This window comes from Notamacropus eugenii, chromosome 6 (assembly GCF_028372415.1).
Source record: "Notamacropus eugenii isolate mMacEug1 chromosome 6, mMacEug1.pri_v2, whole genome shotgun sequence".
NCBI lineage: Eukaryota > Metazoa > Chordata > Mammalia > Diprotodontia > Macropodidae > Notamacropus > Notamacropus eugenii.
The window spans coordinates 259,691,436-259,715,924 of NC_092877.1; the positions used below are offsets into that span (position 1 = coordinate 259,691,436).

General features: G+C 38.3%; 1 protein-coding gene across 14 annotated transcripts in view; it reads left to right on the top strand.

Moving 5' to 3' along the window:
• Positions 1 to 19,803: 19,803 nt before the first annotated feature.
• MYCBP2 (MYC binding protein 2) overlaps positions 19,804 to 24,489 on the top strand; it is a 317,910-nt gene continuing 313,224 nt past the window's right edge. For 12 of the 14 annotated variants that reach the window (XM_072622185.1, XM_072622187.1, XM_072622188.1 and 9 more), the window contains exon 1: positions 19,804 to 20,289. In XM_072622185.1, the coding sequence (XP_072478286.1) occupies positions 19,949 to 20,289 (341 nt within the window). In that variant the 5' untranslated portion in view covers positions 19,804 to 19,948. The remainder of the gene's footprint in view (positions 20,290 to 24,489) is intronic. The other 2 variants (XM_072622189.1, XM_072622196.1) reach the window with 1 other exon arrangement.

The following is a 24,489-nucleotide window of genomic DNA, read 5'->3' on the forward strand; positions in this document are numbered from 1 at the left end:
CTATGTTTAAATCTATGCTGCTACTTACTACTTGTATAACCTGAAGCAAATTACTTAATCTTTCTGTATGTGATGTGTCATCTATAAAATAAGAGAGTCAAACAAATGACCTCTAAGGTGTCTTCCAGCTCTAAATCTATTAGTCCTATGAACCATAAATTAACTTCAAGGGTCTGAACAACTGCTCCAAGATAGAGCAGAAAGGGTGAGTAGAAAAGGGGATACAATCATCACCATTCCCTGGAAGAGCAGAGAATTGAGTCAGGGCTAGCTAGGTCAGCACCATAGCCGTGGAAAGTGTGTAGTCATTACATTCAAACACCATAATTTGTTCAGGCAGCTAAAATCAGTCTGCATTGTCATTCCATTATGTGTATGCAAAAGATACCCAGAGAGATTTAAGGTGAAAGGATGGTGTTGGCACTGTTGCCAATAGTTATTAGACTGGCTGCTGTCCTGGAGTTTTGTGGCAGACTTGTTTATGTGTAGAGAATGGTAGAAACCCAGGTGAGCCTCTAGGGCATGAGAAGTGCCCGGCTGCACTATTTGGAATTCCTAGGAGAAATCTGTGATGACAGTGCTTTTATACCTCTCCCCTGGTATGCTGACCCCTGGGGAAGGGGCCCAGAGAACTCTGTGTGACATTTCCATTTTCCTTCCCTCTGGACATTTGTATGCTGTGACTACCACTTAGTACCTCCCTAGTGATTGCAGTGTCAACCTTGAAGAACAGGAAAATCTGTGATAACAACACCTTTCTGAGATAGGTTAGGCTGTCTTTCTGAGATGGAAATTCTGTCCTGGCAAACTTGAGAGTTGCAGATATGAATTCCCTGCCTTTTTCCTCCTTAGTTCTACTTAGTCCTTGCATGGGGAGAACTCTATACATAAGTGGCAATAGATGTCTATCTACATGGTGAAATTCCATGATTTAGAAGTTCCACTTTCAAAGGGGTGGGATTTAGGGCAGTTAGCTACTGTTATACATCACACCAACTCTCTGAAGGAACTGAAAAGAAATTACAGTTAGCTATATGGTAGTAACTCACAGTATGCAGAATTTAGAATAAATATTGGTGTATTACTGAATTTCTCCCTATGATTCCAGGAATGTTACCAAGAAAGGCAGATAGTTAAATGTTTTATAATCTGGAAAAAGGAATGAAAGTTATGATAGGGCTGTAGAGGGCAGTATGTTGCTCAGGATGCTGGCTGTTATGGGAGAAATATCTCCACTCAGTTCATGTGGTGGAAAACTGCTGCCAAGTATATATTTACTACAATGTAGAAATTATAGAGATAAAAACAGGTTTTATTATTATGGGAGAGTATAATTTCAGGTTTCAAAGAAAATCTGAACCTTTATTAGGATTTTAACAACATTTCTCATAGGAAAAATTATATCCAAGTAAGAGAAATAATTCATTTACACATTGCAATCTTATACATTACTCTTAGATCATAAAAGTTAAAGACATATCCAGGATCCTATACTTCCTTCAATGTTATAAAAGTTGAAAGAACAAGTTAAATGGAATCATAAGTTTAACATCCCCTAAGGAAACAAACCTCCTCAAACAAATTCTATAGGTAAACTAAGTCAGGTTACAGATTAAACTATGTTTAGAGGATTGACAGGAGGCTGATTGAGGAAGAGGATTTACACGTCACCAAGGAGTCAAGGAAAGTTGAGGTTCTTTCTCTGGCTTCTTATTTTGGGAATATTAAGACTATAATTTCACATCCTATGAGACAGATTTTGGTCAGATGAGGTTAATATTAACCAAAAATTACAAAAGAAATAAACCCATAACATGGGAAATGGCACCTAGGGAAAAAGTCATTGAGGGGTAGAATGGATGCTGAAGAGGAGCCTTTTGATGATAGATAACAGATGATAACATTTTGCCTATGACCATTAGGGTGTATAAAGGAGAAGATGCTAAGTATTTCCCAGCTTCTGAAATTTTGAGTAGAAATCTCATTTCCTGAGACGTTGCTTTGTGGCAGCGGATTTGGATGGGGAGGGGCAGCATCAAATGGTATGGAGTAAAGAAGTTTAGGCCCAAAGAACTTTCTGTTAGATTTAGTTGAATATTATCGTTAAAGAGGTTGCATGGTACAAAGAGTAATAGGATGGAGTCTGAATGCAGATCACAGCATACTATTTTCTCCCTTTTTTTCTTTCTTGTTATTTTCCTCTTTTGTTCTGATTCTTCCTTCACAACATGACTAATGTGGAAATATGTCTAATAGAATTTTGTATGTATAGCTTATATAAGATTGCAGGCAATCTTGGGGAGGGGAGAGGTGAAGAAAGGAGAAAAAAACTTTGGAACTCAAAATCTTATAAAAGAGAATGCTGAAAACTATCTTTACATGTAATTGGAAAAAATAAAATACTATTAAGTGGGTGGGAAAAAAGAGCATTGGATGTAGGATCGGAAGACCTAGCTTCAAATCCTGGATCAGTGTGATATTGGAAAAGTCATTTCATTGTTCTTGGCATGAGCAATTGTGAGGTAAATTAATGTGGAGTCCTCACTCAATGTCCTTCTTGAATATCTTTGCCTTACTATGTCTGAGTAAACTTCCTTTTGTTAATTGTTGAAAAGATCTATGTTCACTTTATTTCAATATCAGATTAAAACTACCTAGGTTAGGTCTACTCCATAACAAAGGATCAACATTATTCTAGATTAAATGTCTCATGATCTTCAAAATGAAAAGGTTTACAAGAAGTACAGGAAGACTAGTGTCTGTCCCAGTACTCTACTAGACTTATTTGGTATTTGGAGGTAAAAAAGGTTTTGGGAACCAGAATTGAAACTGAACTCCCTGTTCTCAGGAATGGATATATAGACAGAAAAGGAGAATACTGATATTCTTCAATGGTAATTATTAAAGGGCCAGTTGCTCAAAGATAAGTAAAGAAGTTTTGTGGAAGAAAGGTTAATGAGTCAGATAGAAAACTGGGTAATTAAGAACAACAACAACAAAAATCCCAGAGTAAAAGACGAAGTTAGTTTCAGGATTCAGAGACCAGATAAAGAGGAAATAAGAAAAGGAAGTGGCTTTCAGAATATGAGGTTTAAATTTTACTACAACTGACAAAACACATAATAGTTATAAGTTGACTAATCTTAATTATAAGAAGAAATTGTTTAAACTTATCCAAACTTAATTATAGCCTTCTGGGGGGAGAGGGAGAACAAAGTAAAAGAGTGCACAGCAGATAACAAAAGAAAGCTTACACGGAAGCAAAGAAAAGATGGACAGCTGTCAACACAACATGTATTATTTATCATACAGACTTTCCGGAAATGAAAGTTTACTGTTACATATTTGGAAACCTCTCTTATTTTTTGCTATGCACACGATGTGCCTTTTTTCTCACTTTGTATTTAAGTTTCAATATTTAAATTTATGATATGTTTTTGTTTCTTTTCTCAATTCTGTATTTGTGTTCTGGCCTTTGAGTCTAAAATTTTTAAAAAATTGAGCAGAAAAAAATAAATTAAAAAAAATTTTTTAAATCCCAAGTAAATATTATTTGGAAGGTTTTTTTAATGCCACCCAAAGTTTCTTTTTAATTTTTAATATAAAAAAGAAATGAAAAGCTATCTCAAAGATCTTTCGAAGTAAACATAATCAGAGAGAGACAAAGTAAGCCTCTTTTCACTAGTCACTGATTTCTAGACTTCCAGGTTTTTTATTAATCAGTGATTTAACAATTGGTAACTTTTTAGTTTAATAGCACTAATATGGTTCTTTTTAAAAAAGCTTGAAATTCATCAGACTTTTGATTCATCTGATTATAGAATCAAGAATATTATCTCCCTTTCCAATTTATTTAATATCTTTATTTTGCCATAACCAAAACTCCCTTTTCTTTAGGTCTTAGCCTTGGGGACACACCAAAGATAATGTCTTCAGACAAAATAAGCTCTAACAGCAATGAATTTATATTTGTTGCTATGTAGCTTCATGGAAGGAAGGAAGGAAGGAAGGAAGGAAGGAAGGAAGGAAGGAAGGAAGGAAGGAAGGAAGGAAGGAAGGAAGGGAGGGAGGGAGGGAGGGAGGGAGGAAAGAGGGAGGGAGGAAAGAGGGAAGGAAAAAGGAAAGGGAGGGAGGACAGAAAAAAAGAAGGGAGCATCAGACAGGTAAGCCAGATTTCAAAGCCAAAGACTGAATCATATATTTTTAAAAGAAAAGCAAGCTGGGCATAGTAGAGAGCTGTAGCTTCATGTATAATCCTCTTTTTTTTCTGTTCTACTATGTACACAGAAATGGCTATTTTATTTGGCATTTGACAAGTTCAGGATAAAACAATGAAAAATTTAAAAAGATTTTGAGAACTAAAGGAGGACATTTAAAAATTGGCTTCTTAGCCATCATAGATATGTGATTTGTTTAAAGGCATTACCTATACCATGGGATAAGAAAACAGGGTCAAACAATGCCTGGGTACCAGGCTTGGCAAATACTAGACATAAAGTTAGTTTGTAACTTCTCTTGGCTTCTGTTTCCTCATCTGTAAAATTAAGGGTTTGGGCAATGTCATGTAAGGGAGAGACTATAAATCAACTGACCTGCGTTCTGCTTTTGCCTTGTCCATTGACCAATTGTGTACTTTAGTCATTCTCACTTTCCTTATACAAGTAAGAGGATGGATTAAATGATTTCTAATGTCTCTTCCAGTTATGAAATTCTACAAATCTCTAGGTAATATCTGAGGTCCCTTATAGCTGTAAGATTCTATGATTCTATACTGAGTATATAGTATGGAAAGAATTGTAGGTCATATATAGTTGCTTATAATCTTTGATTATAAAGAATAAAAGATATCACATCCAGGGATAACACACACAAAAGGAAAATATATATAAAACTGCATAAATATAAGTTCCAATAGATAAAGATCTCAGTAGTCAGAATAGTAAATCACATCCACATGTAATCTTCAAATGTTATTTTTGTCAATTAACTTCAAATTCTCTCACATCAAACTTTTTTTAATGCCAGAGCAGATCATAAGTTACAAAATGCAGTGGATATTTTTTCGTTTTGCCTCCTTTTCATTACTATGTGTGAAGAGGATAAAGTATCCTGAAAATACTTTGTTGAAGTTCTAGATTTAAAATGCATCATTATCATAGCACAGAGGTACTATGGTGATGACCTCTCCATGGAACAGAATGAAAGTGAATAGAATAGAATAGGTCACCCATGTTCTGTACTGAACAACTGGTTACACTTCTATCTGTCTTTTACTTTCATTTTCTTACTCCAGCCCATTAAGCTCCCCTTGATGAAGGGCGTTTAGTGCCCTCTGAAAATTAGCAGACTAATATCTAAGTGACCAAAACAGGTAGACAATGGGTCATGAAGACATTAGCTATTTATTATAAAAATCTACAAAATCTACAATCTTCCATTGTGGTGCCTCAGTTTTGTATTCTAGAACAATTAACTTTTGGAAGTTTACAACAGTTCCTGACAGTGCCCAAATACAGGAAACATGCTGCAGAGTATGGAATCTTTACAATGGGATCCAAGGTCCATAGATTAGCATATGCTACAAGTTTGAAATTCTAATAATGGCATTTCAGTTGTAATTTTTAGGTCACCATAAAGAATAATAACATCAACAAGGGAGAAACCACAGAATATTTCTACTATTTTGAATGTCTAGATACATTCATAGAAATATTAATGACTTACAACCTTTAATACTTCACCAAACTCTGATTTTTTCAGATTGGGAACTCCTTCTGTCGATAGAGATCATAACCCCTCTATAACTTAATGGTCTTCAGTAATTGTAATGGCCAAAAAACCTGTTATATGGTTATGTGTCTCCAAACTTACCTAGGGTATTCCTCAGAAAATAGACAAATTTCATCAGTAGATTTCCCTTTCTAGCTTGCTAAGACCTGCCAACATTATTGTTTCACTATTATATCCTTGTAGAATCCATGGTTATGACCAATATTGTTATTGCTATTTTTAAATGAAAAAGTATTTTAGTGATGATTGAGAATAATATTATTTTCTATTGGTCATGCTACAATTAATATAAAGGTATTCAATTCAGTTCAGCTTAGTCATACAAACACTTAAGAAATGTTTACTGTATGCCACATAATTTCTAGGCACAGGCAGGTAGATTCCTCATTAGGCCCTGTCATATACCAAGGTGAGAAAGGAGAATTTACCCTAGAAATCTGACTCTTGACTATGTGAGAAAAGTTAGCTAACAGAGTTTTCTCTGTATCAGTAAGTCAGATACAAAAAGCCAAATGCAAAGATTCAGGAAGCTATAAAGACTTGTCTTGAATATACTTTCACTCTGTTATCAGTCATCCCCAATACAAAGTTGAGGCAACATTATGATTGTAAGGCGCCCTTCCTTGTGTTTTGGGTAAGCTATTTTTCCCTTCTATCATGTAAACATGCATTGGCAAAACTAATGCATATTTGCACCAATCTACTCTTTATGTAAAAGAGAGGCTTAATTAGATTTTTAAACTTAATTTAAATTTTTATATTAAATTTTTATTTTTATTTAATTTTATTTAAATAAAATAAATTTAATTTTAATTTAAACTTGAACCATAAATATTAGTGAATATTTACAGGCCACTTTACATATCACTCTCCTCATTACAACTTTGTGGAGACAGTAACCATATCCTCACACTTACAAATGAGTAAACCAAGACTCAAGAGAGGTTGCCTTGCTTTGACTCATGATGAGGAAATACCAGACTGGGAATATCACAAAGATCTGAAATCCATTGTACTTTCTACTGTACCCCATGGCCTTCCTGCTCTAGTCAGTATGCCTCATTTACCATCATGGGTGGAAAATGGATATTCCAAATTGTTTAATAGATACTTTTTTAGTTGTTTCTATCATTTTTCTAGTTAGGGATAGTGACTGAACCTGTGATTTCATTGGAGCAGAAAACTCTCACATGAGGAAACTCCCTCTACCAATGCCAGTGGGCACTTCCTCTACAACTTCTCATCTTAAAGAGTTGCCAGCAACACTGAGTAATGAAGGGACTTGCCCAAAGTCTTATGGCCAATGCTTATTATAGGCAGAGTATGAACCCAGGTCTTAATAGCTTCAAGGCTCTCTTTCTATTCATTTTGTCAGTGGTATCAAACTCAAGAAGAAATGGAGGCTTTAAGGATCTTTAAGGATTCTTATCACCTAAACAAAAAAAAAAACATAACACGTTAAAAATATCTGTGTTCTTTTATATTTTTATTTATTTGTTGGTTTGTTTCCCAGTTAGACCTTATTCTGGTTCTGGTGTTCTCTGGAGTGTTGCAGACTGCAATGTGTGTTTGAACAGGAAGCAGAGGAAAAATGGAAGGGCTATGACACCTCTGCACTATGCCATGCTTTTTCCTATTTTGCTGAGTTCCTTTTTTTTTTTTAAGTATAATTTGTAACCCAACTAAAGGAATAGGGAAAAGTGGCATGGAGAGTTGTTGTTCTTTACTATCTTTTTTAAAAAGTTACATTTTTGGAAATACTTCAAAAGCCAAGGGAGAATATTATTTGACAGTTCCCATCTCTGCTGCAAGATTGCCCGTCATTACTTTTCTCTTTGCCACACTAGTCATGTAGCTGAACCTCAGTAAGAAGAGTAGCTGGGGCAAAGAAAAAGGATTATCCCTTTGCTCAATACCATTTGGAGTGTTACAACATCCAACTTTTAAAGGTAAAAAAATCAATGGGGGTAGGAGGGGTGAGTCAAAAGATGGCATGAAATTGAGTCTTCTCTGCTTCATCCAACAGTACTAAGACACAGCATGAACAAGAAGTAAGATTTTTTAATAATATTTTGTATCATTTTCATGTACTTTTTTTCTATTACAATTATTTGTGTAAAAGTTTGACCTCAACTAGAATGTAAACTTCTTAAAGAAAAGAACCTGTGGCTTCTCTCATTGTATTTTCTTCTGCAGCATTACACAATGTTGTGTATATAGAAGAAACTTAAGTATCTGTTGAACGAATATTATTGAATGAATGAGGAAGTATCTGTATGTCCATTTCTATTCACTTTAGCATTAATTATCATTGATTTTGTCCCTATATGTATCTTCTCTAGTTATTCTTTTTTTTTTCTTCATCCAAGAAATATGGTCTGACTGGGAGGCATTTACTTTGGCTTCCTGAGCTGTTTGAGTCACTCATAGATCAGGATCCTTAATTTGAAAGTTAATTAAATACCAAGTTGGAAATCCTGAAAATAAAAGGTAAGATTAGTAAAATTGAATGTAAGAAAACCATTGAACTAATAAATAAAAGTAGGAACTGGCTTTATGAAAAAGCCAACAAAATAAACCATTGGTTAATATAATTTTTAAAAAGATAAGAAAACCACATCACTAGTATAAAAGAAGAAAAGTGTAAATATGCCACTAATTAAGATGAAATTAGAGCAATTATTAGAAGTTATTTTCCCAATTACATGCCAATAAATCTAACAATCTAAGAGAAGTGGAAGAATATTTACAAAAAAATATAAACTGCCCAGATTAACAGAAGAAGAAATAGAATATTTAAATAAACCTATGTGGGGAAGGGGGAAGTTGAACAGGATATAAATGAGCTTTCTTAGAAATAAGCATCAGGATCAGCTGGATTTATAAGTGAATTCTACCAAACATTTAAAGATCAACTAATTCCAATATTAAATAAATTATAAATAAGAGGGGTGCTATAAAACTCCTTTTATGAAACAAATATGGTGCTGATAAGTAAACCAGAAAGAGCAAAAACAGAGAAAGAAAAGTATAATCCAATTTCACTAGTGAATATGGATGTAAAAAATCTTAAATACAATACTAGCTAGGAGACCATATATCACAAAGACTATACATTGCAACCAAGTAAGATTTATACCAAGAATGTAGAGCTGGTTTAATATAAGGAAAACTATTAACGTAACTGATTACATCAATAACAAAAGCAACAAAAATAATGTGATATTCTGCAAATAGTTGCAGAAAAAGCTCTTGATAAAACATAACACACATTCCTATTAAAAACCCTTGAAAGCATATGTATAAATGGATTTTTCCTTAAAATGATAAGAAGCATCTACCGAAAATAATTAGCAAACATCTGTAATGGGGATAAGCTAGAAATCCTTTCTAATAAGATTAGGAGTGAAACCAGGATGCTCATTTTGACCAATATTATTCAATAATGTACTAGAAATGCTAACAATGAGAAGAAAAAGAAATTGAAGGAATCAGAATGGGAAATGAGGAAACAGAACTATATCCTTTTGCAGATATGTTATACTTGGGAAATCCTGGAGATTCAGCTAAATACTTGATAATTTTAACAAAGTAGCAGGATATAAAAAAAACTTACATAGATCACCAGCATTTCTATATATCACTAACAAAACCCTGCAAGAAAAAATAGTAAGAGATGTTTCATTTAAAATAACCATGGGCAATACAAAATACACCAAGACAAAGTCAGGAACTATATGAAGATAATTATAAAATACTTTTTATACAAATAAAGTCAGATTCAAATAATTGGAGAACTATTCATTGTTCATCGGTAGGCTGAACCAATATAATAAAAATGATAATTCTAACTAAACTAATGTATTTGTTCAGTGCCATCCAATTAGACTATGAAAAAGCTCTTTTATTGAGCTAGAGAAAATAATGATGAAATTCATTTGGAAGAACAAAAGGTCAAGAATATGAAAGGAATTAGTGAAAAAAAATAACAGAAGGAGATCTAGCAGTACCAGACCTTAAACAGAATTAAAAGCTGGTAATTACTTTTTTTAATCTTCTACTGGATAAGAAATAGAATGGCAGCTCATTGGAATAGAGTAAGTACATAAATCACAGTAGTAAATTACAGTAACCTTGTATTTTATAAACATAACGATCTAAGATTTTGGGATAAGAACTCATAATTTGGTAAAAATTTTTGGGAAAACTGGAAAACCATCTGGCACAAACCAGGTATAAAACAATACTTATACTATTTGCTAAGATAAAGTCAAATTGAATACATTACCAAGACATAACAAGAGATATCATAAGTCAATTAGAAGAGCATGGAACATATTGCCTATTAGATTTATGGATAGGAGAAGAATTCTTGAATAAATCAGAGATAGAGCATTGTGGCATATAAATAGATTATTTTGATTATATTAAATTTAAAAAGGCTTTGTACAAATCAAACCAATGTAGTCAAGATGAAAAGGAAAGCAGATAATTGGGAGGAAATTTCATAGCAGTTTGTTGGATAAAGGCCTCATATCTCAAATATATAGAGAACTGGATCGAATTTATGAGAAAATGTTATTCCTCAATTGGTAAATGGTCTCAAAAGACATGGACAGGCAGTTTTTGGAAGAAGAAATCAAAGCTATAAATAGTCAACATGAACAAACGTTCTAAATCATTATTGATTAGATAAATGCAAAGTGAAACAATTCTGACGTACTCCCTCACACCTATCAGATTGGCTAAAATTATAGAAGAGGGAAATAACAAATGCCACAGGGGGTGTAGAAAAATTGGGACACCAATACACTGTTGGGGGAATTGTGAACTAATCCAATCATTTTGGAGAGCAATCTGGAATTATGCCCAAAGAATTATACAACTGTGTCTACCTCCTGACCCATCAATATCCCTATTAGGTCTGTTTCCCAAAGTGTTCATAGAAAAAAAAAAAGAACCTATATGTTCTAAAATATTTAAAACAACTCTCTTTGTGCTGGTAAAGAATTGAAAATTGAGAGGATGCCCATCAGTCAGGGAATGACTGAATAAGTTGTGCTATAATGATTATGATGGAATATTACTGTGCTGTAAGAAAAGATGAGCAGGTTGATTTTAGAAAATAACGACATGAAATAATGTAGGGTAAAACAAGCAGAACCAAGAGAATGCTGGATATGTAACTGCAATAGTGTTCAAAGAATAACTATGAATGACTAAGCTATTCTGAGTAACATGAATGTTCAAATCAACTACAAAAGACTTAGAAGGAAAGTGCTGTCCACCTCCAGAGAAAGAATGCTCTCTCTCTCTCCCTCTGTCTGTACCTACCTATCTATCTATCTACATCAAATGTTGGCCTTTTCTAATGTAGGGTTGGTAGGAAAAGAGGAAGACAACTCAGAACTCAAAATGTTACAAAAAAATTAATATAAGACTAAAAATATATAATGGTCAGGATTTTGATATATCCCATAAGAAAAAAAAAAGAAAATTCATGCTTCTGAACCATCTACCTCTAGGGGCCTAAAATTAACATTCTAAAGGGGCCAGTGCCCCAGGGAAACTAAACTTTTTTCTGAATTTGTTTGATTCTGCATTTTCTACAATTGTCTTTTTTGGAAGAGTGATTATGAATAATGTCGATGGTTTAATAATCAAGATGCTATCTTTATAATATGCTAAACAGGTAATGAGAATATTTTTAAAGTACATGAATAAAAACATAATCCTGTGTGTTTTCATGGGAAGTAGGAAGATTTCATAAAAATACAATGTCATTATTAGCCTATCAACTATCAGTTTTATATTAAATTTATATGCTAAGTTTATAATCCTATACAATTTTTTTAGATAATCAATATGGTCTATTTACAATAGTCAATTGGATATTCTAAATATAATTACAAGATAATACCATACTTTTGCAGACACTGGCTTACCAAGAGATAAAATAATATTTGGATAAGAGATGTGGTATTCTGCAATATCAAAATGCAGAATTGATTATGTAGTCACACTTCTGCTGTATTTAAAATGTGTATTTGAAAGCTATTGTAAAATGTTAAATTATATGTTAATTATCCTATGATAAAGTATTTTCAATCTGTGATATAATGTAGCACAGGTGAAATTCTATTGCAAAAAAAAATACAATTGCAGAAAAAATGCAAAAACTTGTCACACCTAATTATATTTGCACAAATTAAATAGTGTTAAATTTGAGTACATGCCCACTCAGGTATAAGAAAACCTGGGAAATCGTACAGAACTATTTCAGTTTTAACAAGTTAATTAGAATGACAATAGTATGTATATATATACATATATATACATATATATGCATATATATATATACATATATATATACATACATATATATATATATATATGGAGAGAGAGAGAGAGAAAGGGAGGGAGACAGACAAGTTGGGGGTCTACTGCCATGGTACAGGCAGCCACATGTCACAGTGCACAGAGCACTGGACATGGAATGAGGAAGACCTGAGTTTAAATCCTACCTCATACCTGCTGTCTGATTCTGGGCAAGTCTTTTAACCTTATACCTTGGTTCCCATATCTGTAAAACAAGAATAACAATACCTTCTTCCTCCCAAGGTTGTTATGAGAATGATGGGATGATATCTGAAAAGTTTTTTATAAACCTTAAAATACTATATAAATGCTAGCCATTGTTGCTGTTATTATTAATTATCCAGGTACTTGTGGTTTTTAATAGAGAGGAGACAAATGTAAAAGATGCTGTAGAGATAGTATTGACAAGACCTGGCAAATGAACGGAATGGATATGAGTGATAAACAAGAGGGAAGGGTTGAAGAAAATTCCTAAGTTGTGAACCTGAATGATTGAAAAAATTGTGGTGCCCATGACAGAGGTGCTGGGCATACAAAGACAAAAATGAAAAACAGTCCTTGACCTTGAAGAGGTTGTATTCTACTGAAAATTTCTTTTAAAGTAATATTTTATAAAGTCCACCCTAAAATGCCAGTAAAGAAAATGAACTTCAGTGATATTTGGAGTTTGTGGTAATTAGATTCCAAGTGTATCTTCATATGTAATATTATTATTCTATAGGTTAAAATACTGTTAGAATTTTCAGTTAAATACTTAAAAATAAGGAACACTTCACTTTGCCTATTTTTCATTCTATAAAATTCATCACAAACATGAAGAGTAATTTTTTCTGTCATTTATTCTTTTTTATACAGCATATAGTCATGAACTACAAAATGCTTTTTTTAAAAAGGATTCATTTTTCATGGTTAAGTCCTTCAAGTTTAGTGTTAGTCCAAATACAACACAAAATATTTTCATACACTAACATGACATTTAGCATCTTCTTAAAGTAATAATTCTAAATGAAAGGGATGGTGCCTAACTGATGCCAAAATATAGAATATGTAGTTTATTGGGATTGAGAGATGTTTCAGAGTGTTCTGCCTGAAGTAGGTAAAAGCCTCAAAGTATTAGAACTTCAAATGTCATGTTGATAATTTTCCAGCTGCCACCTGCAACTTTTTTTCTTTTATTTAAAAGCAATTTGTCATAAGGATCCTAATCTACAATGCAATTTTTAGTAGCCCTTGGAACGACCATTGTGGGTCACTGGAGGGTGACTTGAAGCCCTTCCTCCACTTCACGAGAGGGGCATGTTTCTTGTTCACTGTTCTTAGCTACAAGGTTGAAGTATTCTAGTTTGCTTTTAAAATGCTATAATAAACTGTCATATAAAATGGACATTCAATTCAAAAGTTATTTATTGAGGACCTACTACATGCCCTCAATGTATCCTTGAATATTTGATAGTATCCTGTTTGTTGTGTATGTATTCATTCAGCTCTTGTTACAGTATTAAAGTTTTTCACCAAATGAAGTAACACGAACTTTACTGTTACTTAGCACAGTTCATGACATACAGTAAGTGTTTAACAAATGCTCTCTCTGTCTCTCTCTGTCTACCTACCTATTTACCTAATCTGTCTCTTTATACATTGTAGCTTCTGCCTTGTTGTACTTGGAGTGTCAGTGTTAATGATCTATTATGTAATCTTCAGTGACGATATAACCACATTATTGAATTGTAACAATGTGTATATAATGAGATGTCAAAGTTTCAGAAATGTGAGCAAGAGGGTTTGCAGTGTCAAATGAAAAAGCACACACTGTGTGAAAACCAGTCATAATATGATCATATGATCACAGATTAGAAATCTCTTGGGAGTGGGCTTGATCTCAGCAACAACCAAAAAAAGATTAAAAAACAGTGCACCTTGTGTCACTTGCAGACTGAGAAGAAATCTGCTTTTGAGTGGTTATCCATTAAGGAAGGACATAGAGGGAAATCATTGCTCAACCATGCCCAACCCATTCTCTGACACTGTATCCGTTCAGTTTACTCCACTACTCCTATGTACTCACGCTATTTCTCTCAGTGCAAACACACATGGGCCCACACACACACTCACACATATTTAAACAGGAACCTGAAAGATAATAAAGCTAAGATGGCAGCACTGAGATTTCTGTAGCAGCAGTTTTCATTGGGGTTGGAAAAATTAAAGCAAAGCAATCTCCATCCTGCCATTTCCCACCTTTCCTGAAGTAATAGCAACCAGTGTACAGTGGTCAGGAATGCGGGAGCAGCAGCAGCAAGAGCTTAGGGGCGGGGAGGAAGGTTTGGTTGGTAGATATACCCGAGACATTACGAGAAACACACCCCTAGACTGCAGCAGCTGCAGTCTGGAACCTACAGGGATACTCCCTGCAGCGTCAGCTGTCTCCTGCCCTAGGAGCACCCGGGTGCGTGGCCCTTGATTCTTCCGACCCTCGGATGTCCCTTGGGAAGGAGGGTGTGACACAGATCGTTCTCTCTCTCTGTCTCTGTCTCTCTTTTCCTCCCTCCCTCCCTCCCTCCGTTCCTCCCTCCTTCCATCTCTCTCTCTCCCCCCCTCTCCTTCTCCCTCCCTCTCTCTCTCTCTGTCTCTATCCCTCTCTCTCCTCTTCTCTTATTCTTGAACGGCTCTCCTCCCCTCCCCGCCTTTCCCGATGGGAAGTCTTTCAAGGTGCCCTGCTGCTACCGTTATAACTGAAAGCTAGAGCAGCGCGGGAGCAAGAGGAGGAGGGGGAAAGAAAAGGCTGCATCGGCTCCCAGTTTACATCAACTACTGCCGCTGCTGTAGTATGAAACCTTGCCAACCGCAACACTGACCAGGCTCGGATGCCCAGCAAAGGGAGCATGTGTACTAGGGTGCACGCATGCTCAGGAGAGCCTCCTACAGCCCAGCGGTTTTCTTTGGGAGAACTCCACTTACCGGGTTTTAGTTGCACCCAGAAGTCTCAAGAAAGCACCGGTCAGTGATTGAAGTGGCGATTTAACAAAAAAAAAAAAAAAGGCAAAGAGCAAGAAGGGTATGAAGAACTCTGGGTTAAATTGATTAGTTTTCACCTGAGTCTTGCGACAGGTCAACCTGCATCCCAGGGATAGGCTGTTTGCTGACATAGGTATGTCACTACCATGAGTCCCACAGACAATCTCATCCACTTCCTTGACTTCAGTTAGCACTTGTATTCAAGACATACGCATAGTTTCTTTAGTAGACCAGTACCCCGCATAAAGTAGGCGCTTAATATTTATTGATTAATTGGAGCAATCTTCCTCATTTTCTTCTCTCACATTCTGTCAAGTCTGTTCTGCTCTGTCTCTCAAAGTGCCCTTCTCTCCATCCCTTCTTTTCCAGTTTATTGCCCCCATCCAGGGTTCAAATGCTAATTATTCTCACCCGGATGATCTGAAGAGCTTTCTGACTAGTCGGTCTGATCTGCAGCCCAACTAAACTACTTCTTGTGTCCACATCTTATCTAATTCTTTCTTATCTCCCTGTTTTTGTGCACATCACCTCCCACCCCTCAACCCCCTGCCTCCTTCTCTTATCTTGCACATTTAAATTCCTTCTCATTCAAGGACCAGTGAAAGTGTCATCTCTTTTTCCTTGCTGCCCCTTGATCTGTCTAGCTAAAAGGTTATCCCTTATCTTCCCTGAAAAGGAACCTTTTTGGACCCTCCTATGCATTTCATCATTTTCTAACTTGCAATGTATTGTTAGCTGTGTTCATGTCTTATCAGGTTCAACAGCATCTAGCATGGGCAGCTAGACAGTGAAGTGGATAGGGTGCTGGGCCTTGAGTCAAGAAGACATCTTCCTGAATTCAAATCTGACCTCAGACAAATACTAGCTGTGTGAGCCTGGACAAGTCACTTATCCCTGTTTACCTCAGTTTCTCATCTGTAAAATGAGCTAGAGAAGGAAATGGTAAACCACTCCAATATCTCTGCCAAGAAAACCCTAAACGGGGTAACTAAGAGTCTGACACAACTGAAGCAATACAACAACAGCATCTAGCACAGTGCTTTGTATATTGTAGGTGCTTGATACTGAACTGAACAAATACACATGATTCCCGAGGCCCTGGAAGAATTATTTCTTGTAGTTCCCACCACATATTTAGCTTCCATCTCCAGAATTTAGGTCTACATGAGTGGATGTGAGCACTCATCCCAATGTCTGAGTTGAGCATTTACATCTTAGAAAACATGAATCTGTGCACCTCCTCCCCATACATACTACATACTCAACTCTCTCTACTCCTTATATATACATGTGAACACATATTTCATTTCAAATAACTAAAGATGTAGAAAATTTATAAAAAGTTAATGAATCTCTTTTTTAACTGGTGGGCACACAAATGACAAGAGCAAAATCTTCCATTAATATGGGGATTAACAAAGTTCCCTTGAGGGAAGGTGCCGTATCTTAGCTAACTCCTGTAGCACAGAACACAGTACTTTGCACATAATAAACACTGAATAAATATTTGTTGAACTAATGAAATTAAAACAACTCACAATTGGCATGTCTACTTATTGTTCATAAAACTTACAGCAAAGTTTTTCAAAAAGATCCCTAGAATTTATTTTATCTTTCCAGTTGTATACTGTCAAATAAGCTTCTCTTATCTATTCACGAAGAAACATACCCACAATTTTGTGTGTGGGTTGCTAAGACCTACTGCATTATTTGTGGTACTTTCTTTCCCATCATGCCAGAAGCCTGCCTAGTGGTTGCTTGCATACAAATGCAAGCCCTCCACTCTAATTTTAATGGTAAAAATGGAACAGCCAGGTGGTGCAGTGGATAGAGCACCAGTACAGGAGTCAGGAGGACCTGAGTTCAAATCTCACCTCAGACACTTGACACTTGCTAGCTGCATGACCTTGGGCAAGTCACTTAACCCCAACTGCCTCATCCTGGGTCATCTCTAGCCATCCTGATGAATATCTGGTCACTGGATTCAGATGACTCTGGAGGAGAAGTGAGACTGGTGACCTGCGCAGCCCTCTCTCACTCAAAATAAAGTCAATTGCAAGTCATGTCATCATTTTTCTGATGGCATGGTCTTCTTCAGCAAGGAAGTACAAACACACACAATGGTAAAAATAAGGCAGGAGAACCTTTTCTTACCTTGCCCCACTGAGCAAATCTATACTCGTTTAAAACAAAGACGAAAATAGATCCTAGATCCTGAGTGATTTAATCTTCAATGTAAACTCACAGAGGAGATCTTGTCAAAAGAGCACATGCCAGTAAAAAGAAGGAACATTTCTCCCTCCCTATTAAAAAAGCAGAAATAAGAGGGATGTTTAGTAGGAAGCCAAGAAATAATTGTAGAGAAAGCTGATGGTTGTAAACATGTTAGGTATTTGGAGGGCTAAATATAAGTATTTTTACCAAAATCATAGATGGAATAATTCAGTACAGAGAGTGATATGTTAAAATGCCCATAATTTCTTGCCTTATTATTATTGAATTGACAAGATTCACTGTCTTTGACTTGAGTCCTTTCTCTGATCTTAACCTACCAATTCTAGCCTTATTTATCCATTTTTGTTGTTGTTCAGTCCCGTCTGACTCTTTGTGACCCCATTTGAGATTTTCATGACAAAGACAGAGTAGTTTGCCATTTTCTCCTCCAGCTCATTTTACACATGAGGAATGTGAGGCAAACAGGGTTAAGTGACTTGCCCAGGGTCACACACAGCTAGTAAGTATCTGAGGTCAAATTTGAACTCAGGTCTTCCTGACTCCAGGTAGAGTGTTCTATCCATTTAACCACCTAGTTGCCCCTTATTTATTCAAAATAGGGAATTAAATGAAGTATCCTATGGGAACTGTTGTTTGCCCTTGAGTTCTTTTTAGTTATTATGTTCATAGCCAGGACCATGGGTGAAAGAGGATCAATCATCAGCATGACTGATGTCTCAACTATAGGACACTGTCTTATGGGTGAGATATTAAATACATAGAAGACAGAAGACATGGTTGTAGGATTTAGAGCTGGAAAGAAACTCAGAGATCATTTAATTTTCTCATTTTAAAGATGAAACTGAGGTTCAGATAAGTTGTAATGCCCCAAGTCACATAGGTAGGTAGTCAGAGGTATAGCTGAGACTTTAACCCAGGTCCTCTGCCTCCTAGTCTTTAAAGAATTTAACAACATCCAAATTAGAGAAAATACTAAAGGACATTTCCGAAGCCATAAATACTCCTATGCAAATTTATGCAGTGTGAACAGATTGGGTAGTAAGGGGTTAGTTTAAGCAAGATTTAAAAGGAATGACTGAAATGAGGTGGAGTGAATCATGAAAGGCTTTTTGAAAGAGGCAAGATTTGTCCTAGTCTTAAAGTAAGGGAGGGGCAGTGATTCTTTATGAGAGGGAGGATATTTGCAGTGAGGGAACAGAGATTTATCTAGAAGTTTTGCACAAACGATTCCAAGCATGTGGCTTGATCGAAATGGAGTTAGGGACTAATAAGAAATGGGGTCAGAGAGATAAGGGAATGGGATAGGAGCGTGAAGGCAGTTGATAGGAAGCCTTGGAGGTAGATGACTGTGGACAAAAGTTCTATGTATGTGTATATGTTTGGTGGATGTATATGTGTGCACACACACATTCTGAGATTAAAACCGATAAATTCCAAAGCTTTCGAAAGACAAAACCTGATCTGGGATAGTATGGTGCAATGAAAAAAGTATAGGATTGATAGTCAAGAGACCTGAGCTGCAGTTGATCCTACTCTGTCCCCCCACTGATTCCTGACTTTGAGTTGCGCAGGTCCTATTCACCTCTCTGGGCCCCAGTAGCATCGCGTGTAAAATGACAGAAATCGATGAGATTGAAGATTTTTTTTTCCAGCTCTAACAATATCTGGACCTCAGCTAGGCTTTCAGATGGCCCCCAGTCTACGGTAAAGGTGGGTCTTCGGAACCAAGGTGGAATTAACACAGTTGATATTCATTCCATTAAATGCGGCTCCCCTTTATTAAATGCCTCTTAGTTGAAAAGCACAAAGGTGCTCAAGGAACTGGGGAGATGGTCACCTCCTTTGCCTCCTCCCAGCCTTTGGCGCCTCCACCCCTTTCTCCAAGCTAACACTGACAGCTAACCCTTCCGTGGTTCGCCGGCACTTTCCACATTCTCGTCTACCAGCTGCTTCTAAAACCCGGAGAAGCGGATTTTTCCGTAGCCCCCGAGCTCCAAGCTCCCTACACAGGGGAAGGGAGTGGAGACGCGTCAGTGTTACTGAGCATGTGCGAGGGCCTTGCGCATGCTCCCGGCACCGCGCTGCTTCCCGATGCGGGCAGCGGCGGCAGCAGCAGCGGCAGCAGCAGCAGCAGGCGCCGGAGCAGCAGTTGCTCCCAGCCACGACCGGGGTGGCAGCGGTTGTAGCAGGAGCAGGCAGAGCGGCTGTGCCTCCTCCTCTCACTCCCCGGCGCGGCGGGGTTAGATGAGCGGCTCCGGTAGCGGCGACGGAGGCGCGGGGGGGAGGAGGAGAAGGAGGAGGAGGAGGAGAAGGTCGTCGTCGTCGTCTCCGTCTCCCTCCAGCAGGGAGTAAAGAGGCCGCGGTCAGCGCCCTCGCCAGAGCCGCCGCCGCCGTCGTTGGGCAGGAACTGCGTGTGCGTGTGCGCGCCTGTGCAGGGCAGCCGGGCCCCCGCGGGCCTCGGCCGCCGAGGCGGGGAGGAGGCGGCGGCGGCTGAGGCGGGGAGAGGAGGCGGAGAAGGCGGAGGAGGAGGATGTGTGCAGCGACCGCCTCCTCAGCTGCCGCCGCCGCCGCCGCCTCGGGTCTCGGCGTGGAAGGAGGCTTCTTCCCCGCGTCCTGCCCGGCGCCAGGGGCGCTGCTGATGTCGGGCACCGAGGGCTCCGCGGCCGCCGCCGCCGCCGCCGCCGCGCTGGGGCTCGGGCTAACGCTCTCCGACTCACGGAGCCACTACCCGCTGCTGCTGTCGGGCCGAGCCCTGGCCGACCGCTACCGGAGGATCTACACTGCTGCCCTCAACGATCGCGAGCAGGGAGGCGGCGGCGCGGGGCACCCGGGCTCCAGGTACGGGCCCCCCTCCCCGCGCCTGTGCGCCGGGTGTGTATGGGGAGCTGTGTGTGTGCGCCTGTAGGCACAAGTGTGTGTGTATGGGGGGCTCTGTGTGTGCCTGTAGGCACAAGTGTGTGTGTATGGGGAGCTGTGTGTGTGCCTGTAGGCACAAGTGTGTGTGTATGGGGAGCTGTGTGTGTGCGCCTGTAGGCACAAGTGTGTGTGTATGGGGAGCTGTGTGTGTGCCTGTAGGCACAAGTGTGTGTGTATGGGGGCTGTGTGTGTGCGCCTGTAGGCACAAGTGTGTGTGTATGGGGGGCTGTGTGTGCGCCTGTAGGCACAAGTGTGTGTGTATGGGGGGCTGTGTGTGTGCGCCTGTAGGCACAAGTGTGTGTGTATGGGGAGCTGTGTGTGTGCCTGTAGGCACAAGTGTGTGTGTTTGGGGGGCTGTGTGTGTGCGCCTGCAGGCACAAGTGTGTGTGTATGGGGGGCTGTGTGTGTGCGCCTGTAGGCACAAGTGTGTGTGTATGGGGAGCTGTGTGTGTGCCTGTAGGCACAAGTGTGTGTGTATGGGGGGCTGTGTGTGTGCGCCTGTAGGCACAAGTGTGTGTGTATGGGGAGCTGTGTGTGTGCGCCTGTAGGCACAAGTGTGTGTGTATGGGGAGCTGTGTGTGTGCCTGTAGGCACAAGTGTGTGTGTTTGGGGGGCTGTGTGTGTGCGCCTGTAGGCACAAGTGTGTGTGTATGGGGAGCTGTGTGTTTGCGCCTGTAGGAACAAGTGTGTGTGTATGGGGAGCTGTGTAGGCATGAGTGTGTAAGTGCGTGTGCGCTCGCGCGTGTGCTCCCCCATCCGCCCCCAATGAGCATTAGCACTTTCCCCCTTGTAGTTAAACTTGACCCCCGGAGATGCTGCGTGGTGCACTATTAGGCCGTTTTATGGTGGAGGTGGAGGGCGTCTCCTGGGGAGGGGAGGGTGCAGTGGCTGCAGTTCCTCCCGCTCAGTGATGGAGGGGGGAATCAGAGAGGGGAAGAAGAGAAATTGGAGCCTCGATGGGGCCAGCGGTGCGGGGTGGGTGCATATATCACATACTCATGCTTCCTTTAGGAAAAGAAAGAAAAACTGGTATTGGTCTTGGGCAAAGGGGGAGGGTCGGGGTCGGGAACGGGCTGTTAGTGCTTATGCGGAGGTAAGGCACGAAGTCTAGAATTGACAAGTCGGAGGAAGGGGTGGGGGTGGGAGAGGCGCTTCTGAGGTGGTAGGTTTTGTTCTTGCTAGCAGAGCTTGGTCTTTTCTCTTCTCCTCCGCCTCTGTTACTGTCATCTTTTATTGAATGGATTCGACCAACCATCATTTTTTGCCTTGTGCTATTCTGTAGCAGAGCAGAGGGGCAGGGATTGGAATAATGTGATATTTTAAGCTAAAGCTGGTGGCTAGGTTGGAGTGTAAAGCATATTGAAGAAAATAGCAGGTTGCTTTTTGAGAGGTTTAGAAACAGAAAGTGATCCAAATGTGTGAGACACCTTTAAAAGACTTTAGAGGTAAATGTAAATATTGATGATCCTAGGCCTTGGTTTTTCCTGGACCAGCTTTTTTGTTCCAGCTGCCCTTGTGTTTTGACAGCAGTAGCAGCAGCTGCTGCCTTTGCCATCTTCTACTGTGTTCCTCTCTATGGTGCTATTAGACAGATAGAGTGGAGGGCCACTCCGTCAGAGAAAGTGAAAATTGGATGCAAGTGCCAGAAAATGTGGCAACTGAAATAGAGGGTGACTGGTGGGCATTTCTCCATTATCTGCTACCTTTTGAATCTTCCCCTGATCCTTGTCCAGTTTCTATGTTCTGAAACTTCCTTGTTGCATTTAGGGTTAAGTTACTTTCATTTTCTTTTTTCTTTTCCTTTTTTAAACTAAGGCCTTTCTTTGCTAAGGACGCCATTGTTTTTTTTCTCTAAGTCCCTGCTTGCCCCATACTCTGAGAGTGACAGTTTCTTTTGTTGATTTGGAATTGAAAACAGTAACTGGGAATTGACTTTTTCACTTTACTTGACTTTTCACTTTATCTTGCATTGAGGTAAGCCTGTACTTAGGTAAAAGTTACAGTAAAAGTTTTTAAATGAACTACCATAAATAGGTGGCCAATTTTATATATTTAATATTTGTACATTTCTCTTTATCATAATAAATGGAGTGGAGCTAAATTGAAAGGAATATTTCATTTTGGTTTCTGTATTTAATTTGAGTGAACAAATATTGTTATTTTACTTAAGACTATGCCAGCTTTTTTTGTTGCTGTTTATGGTGTTGGAAATGAGGGCCCATGACTTTGGCATGTCATGGTTTTGTGTATGAGTAGCATGCAATGCTATCCAGAACAACCGGGCAGGACCAATTCGAATTGTACATGTATCATTCAAAACAGAGAAGCATACACCTCTCTCTATAGAACAATGGCATTTTTTCCTGAAGCTAATGTGATTTCAACCTGATATTTATAGCCAGCATTTATATAGGACTTTAAGGTTTGCAAAGTACTTTACACGTTAACTCTTTTAATCTTTATAAGAACCTGATGAGGTAACTGCTGTTTTTATCTCTATTTTACAGATGAGGAAACTGAGACACAGATTAAGTGATTTGCCCAGGGTCACCCAGCTAGGGTTTAACCAAGATAATTGGAATAGTTTACAGTACTGCAGGTGTCTTGCACCTTTGATAGCCTTTGTCACGTAGTCTAAACTGCACGAATATGTTGACCCAGCATCCATCAATGATATGTGGCTGGTTCATTGTTTTTAAAAAACAATTTAAACTAAAAGTTAAAACAGTCTATTTTAAATATTTCATATATAATTCAAAGACCTGACATAGAATTAGTTGGAATTAGCAGGTTGCCATGCAGCAGTTTTATGAAGTACTTTAGCTAAAAGAAATTACTCACCTGGGGACTGATCTCTTAATGAACTTTTCCAGATACAACTGGTCCATACTGAAGTAGGTTGCCATATGAAACAATTTCAGAAAACACTTTAGCTTTTAAAAAAAGTAATTACCTGGTATCCAGTTTGTTGATGAAATTTTCCAGATTTAGCTAGTCTTGTCCAACAGATGTGGTCCCTCATCTGCTGTTTCCTGTTCTGTCCTTAATGCTTCTTCAGCTTAATGAAGACTTCCTGTGTTCTACTGAAATGGCATTTGAGAAGCTAGGATCAGTCACCTTTATTTTACAGTGAGGCATGAGGACAACCTTACATCAAAGATGAATTGTTGGGTTCCCTAGGTATACCACAGAAAAGATTCATATTGAGGTTGAACTTGATAACCTCAGAATTACTTCCAATTCTGAGATTCTGTGAAAAATAACTTTTTTAAAATTAAAATTTGTATAAAGATGCAATTACATTAACAGTTTTAACTCAAAGTTATAAGTATAAGATCCACTTGTCTTTAATTTGTGGTCATTTTTTTTTTGTACCAGCTGTTAGCTAAAAGTAATGCAGGAATGATCTGAGATGCTAAATGATAGATTTGAGGAAAGGTCTTAAACCAGTGTTAAATCATGCCCTATCACTTCCTAAAGTTTGATAAGTTTTTGTATGTTGGCTTTTTACCTACTACATTATATTTGGAATGGTTAAAGCATCAGTTTCTTTTCTTTTTTTTTTAACTAATATTCTTAATTACCAAACTTACCAGATAATTTTAGAATGTTAGAAATGATAAATCTTCATCATCGGTTATTAAATATCTGTTATTGGCACTTTACTTTTATCTTAATCATGGCAATGCTATAAAAGTAGTGTTGCTATATTTTAAAATCTTCCATTAATAAAATGAGATTTAATTCTACTAGTTTAGGAGACCCTGGATTTGCTTTACTTTTAGGGATTATTTTTATGTTTCCAGTCCTAGCAATTGAGGAATTAAAAAATTATATCAAATATATGCTTCAAGATAAGGCCTTTATTTCAGCTATTTGTTATACCATCAGTGGATGTGCCTATTAGTCATTCTGCCTGATAGAAATAGACTTGCAGGAATTTCAAAGAAAGATCTTTACTTACGGGACATAGACAGTAGAAGTAAGACACACTTGGAGCTAAACATAGGGTGTCCAGGGGACTGAAGCGGTAGATCAGACCTGAAGAAAACTCTAAAGGGGGATGGGTCAGTATTGAAAAGTGGTGGTGGGGAAGATGCTTTGATACCAGGTACATCAGATTCTCTTGGATTCAGATGTTCAAATACCTGCTTG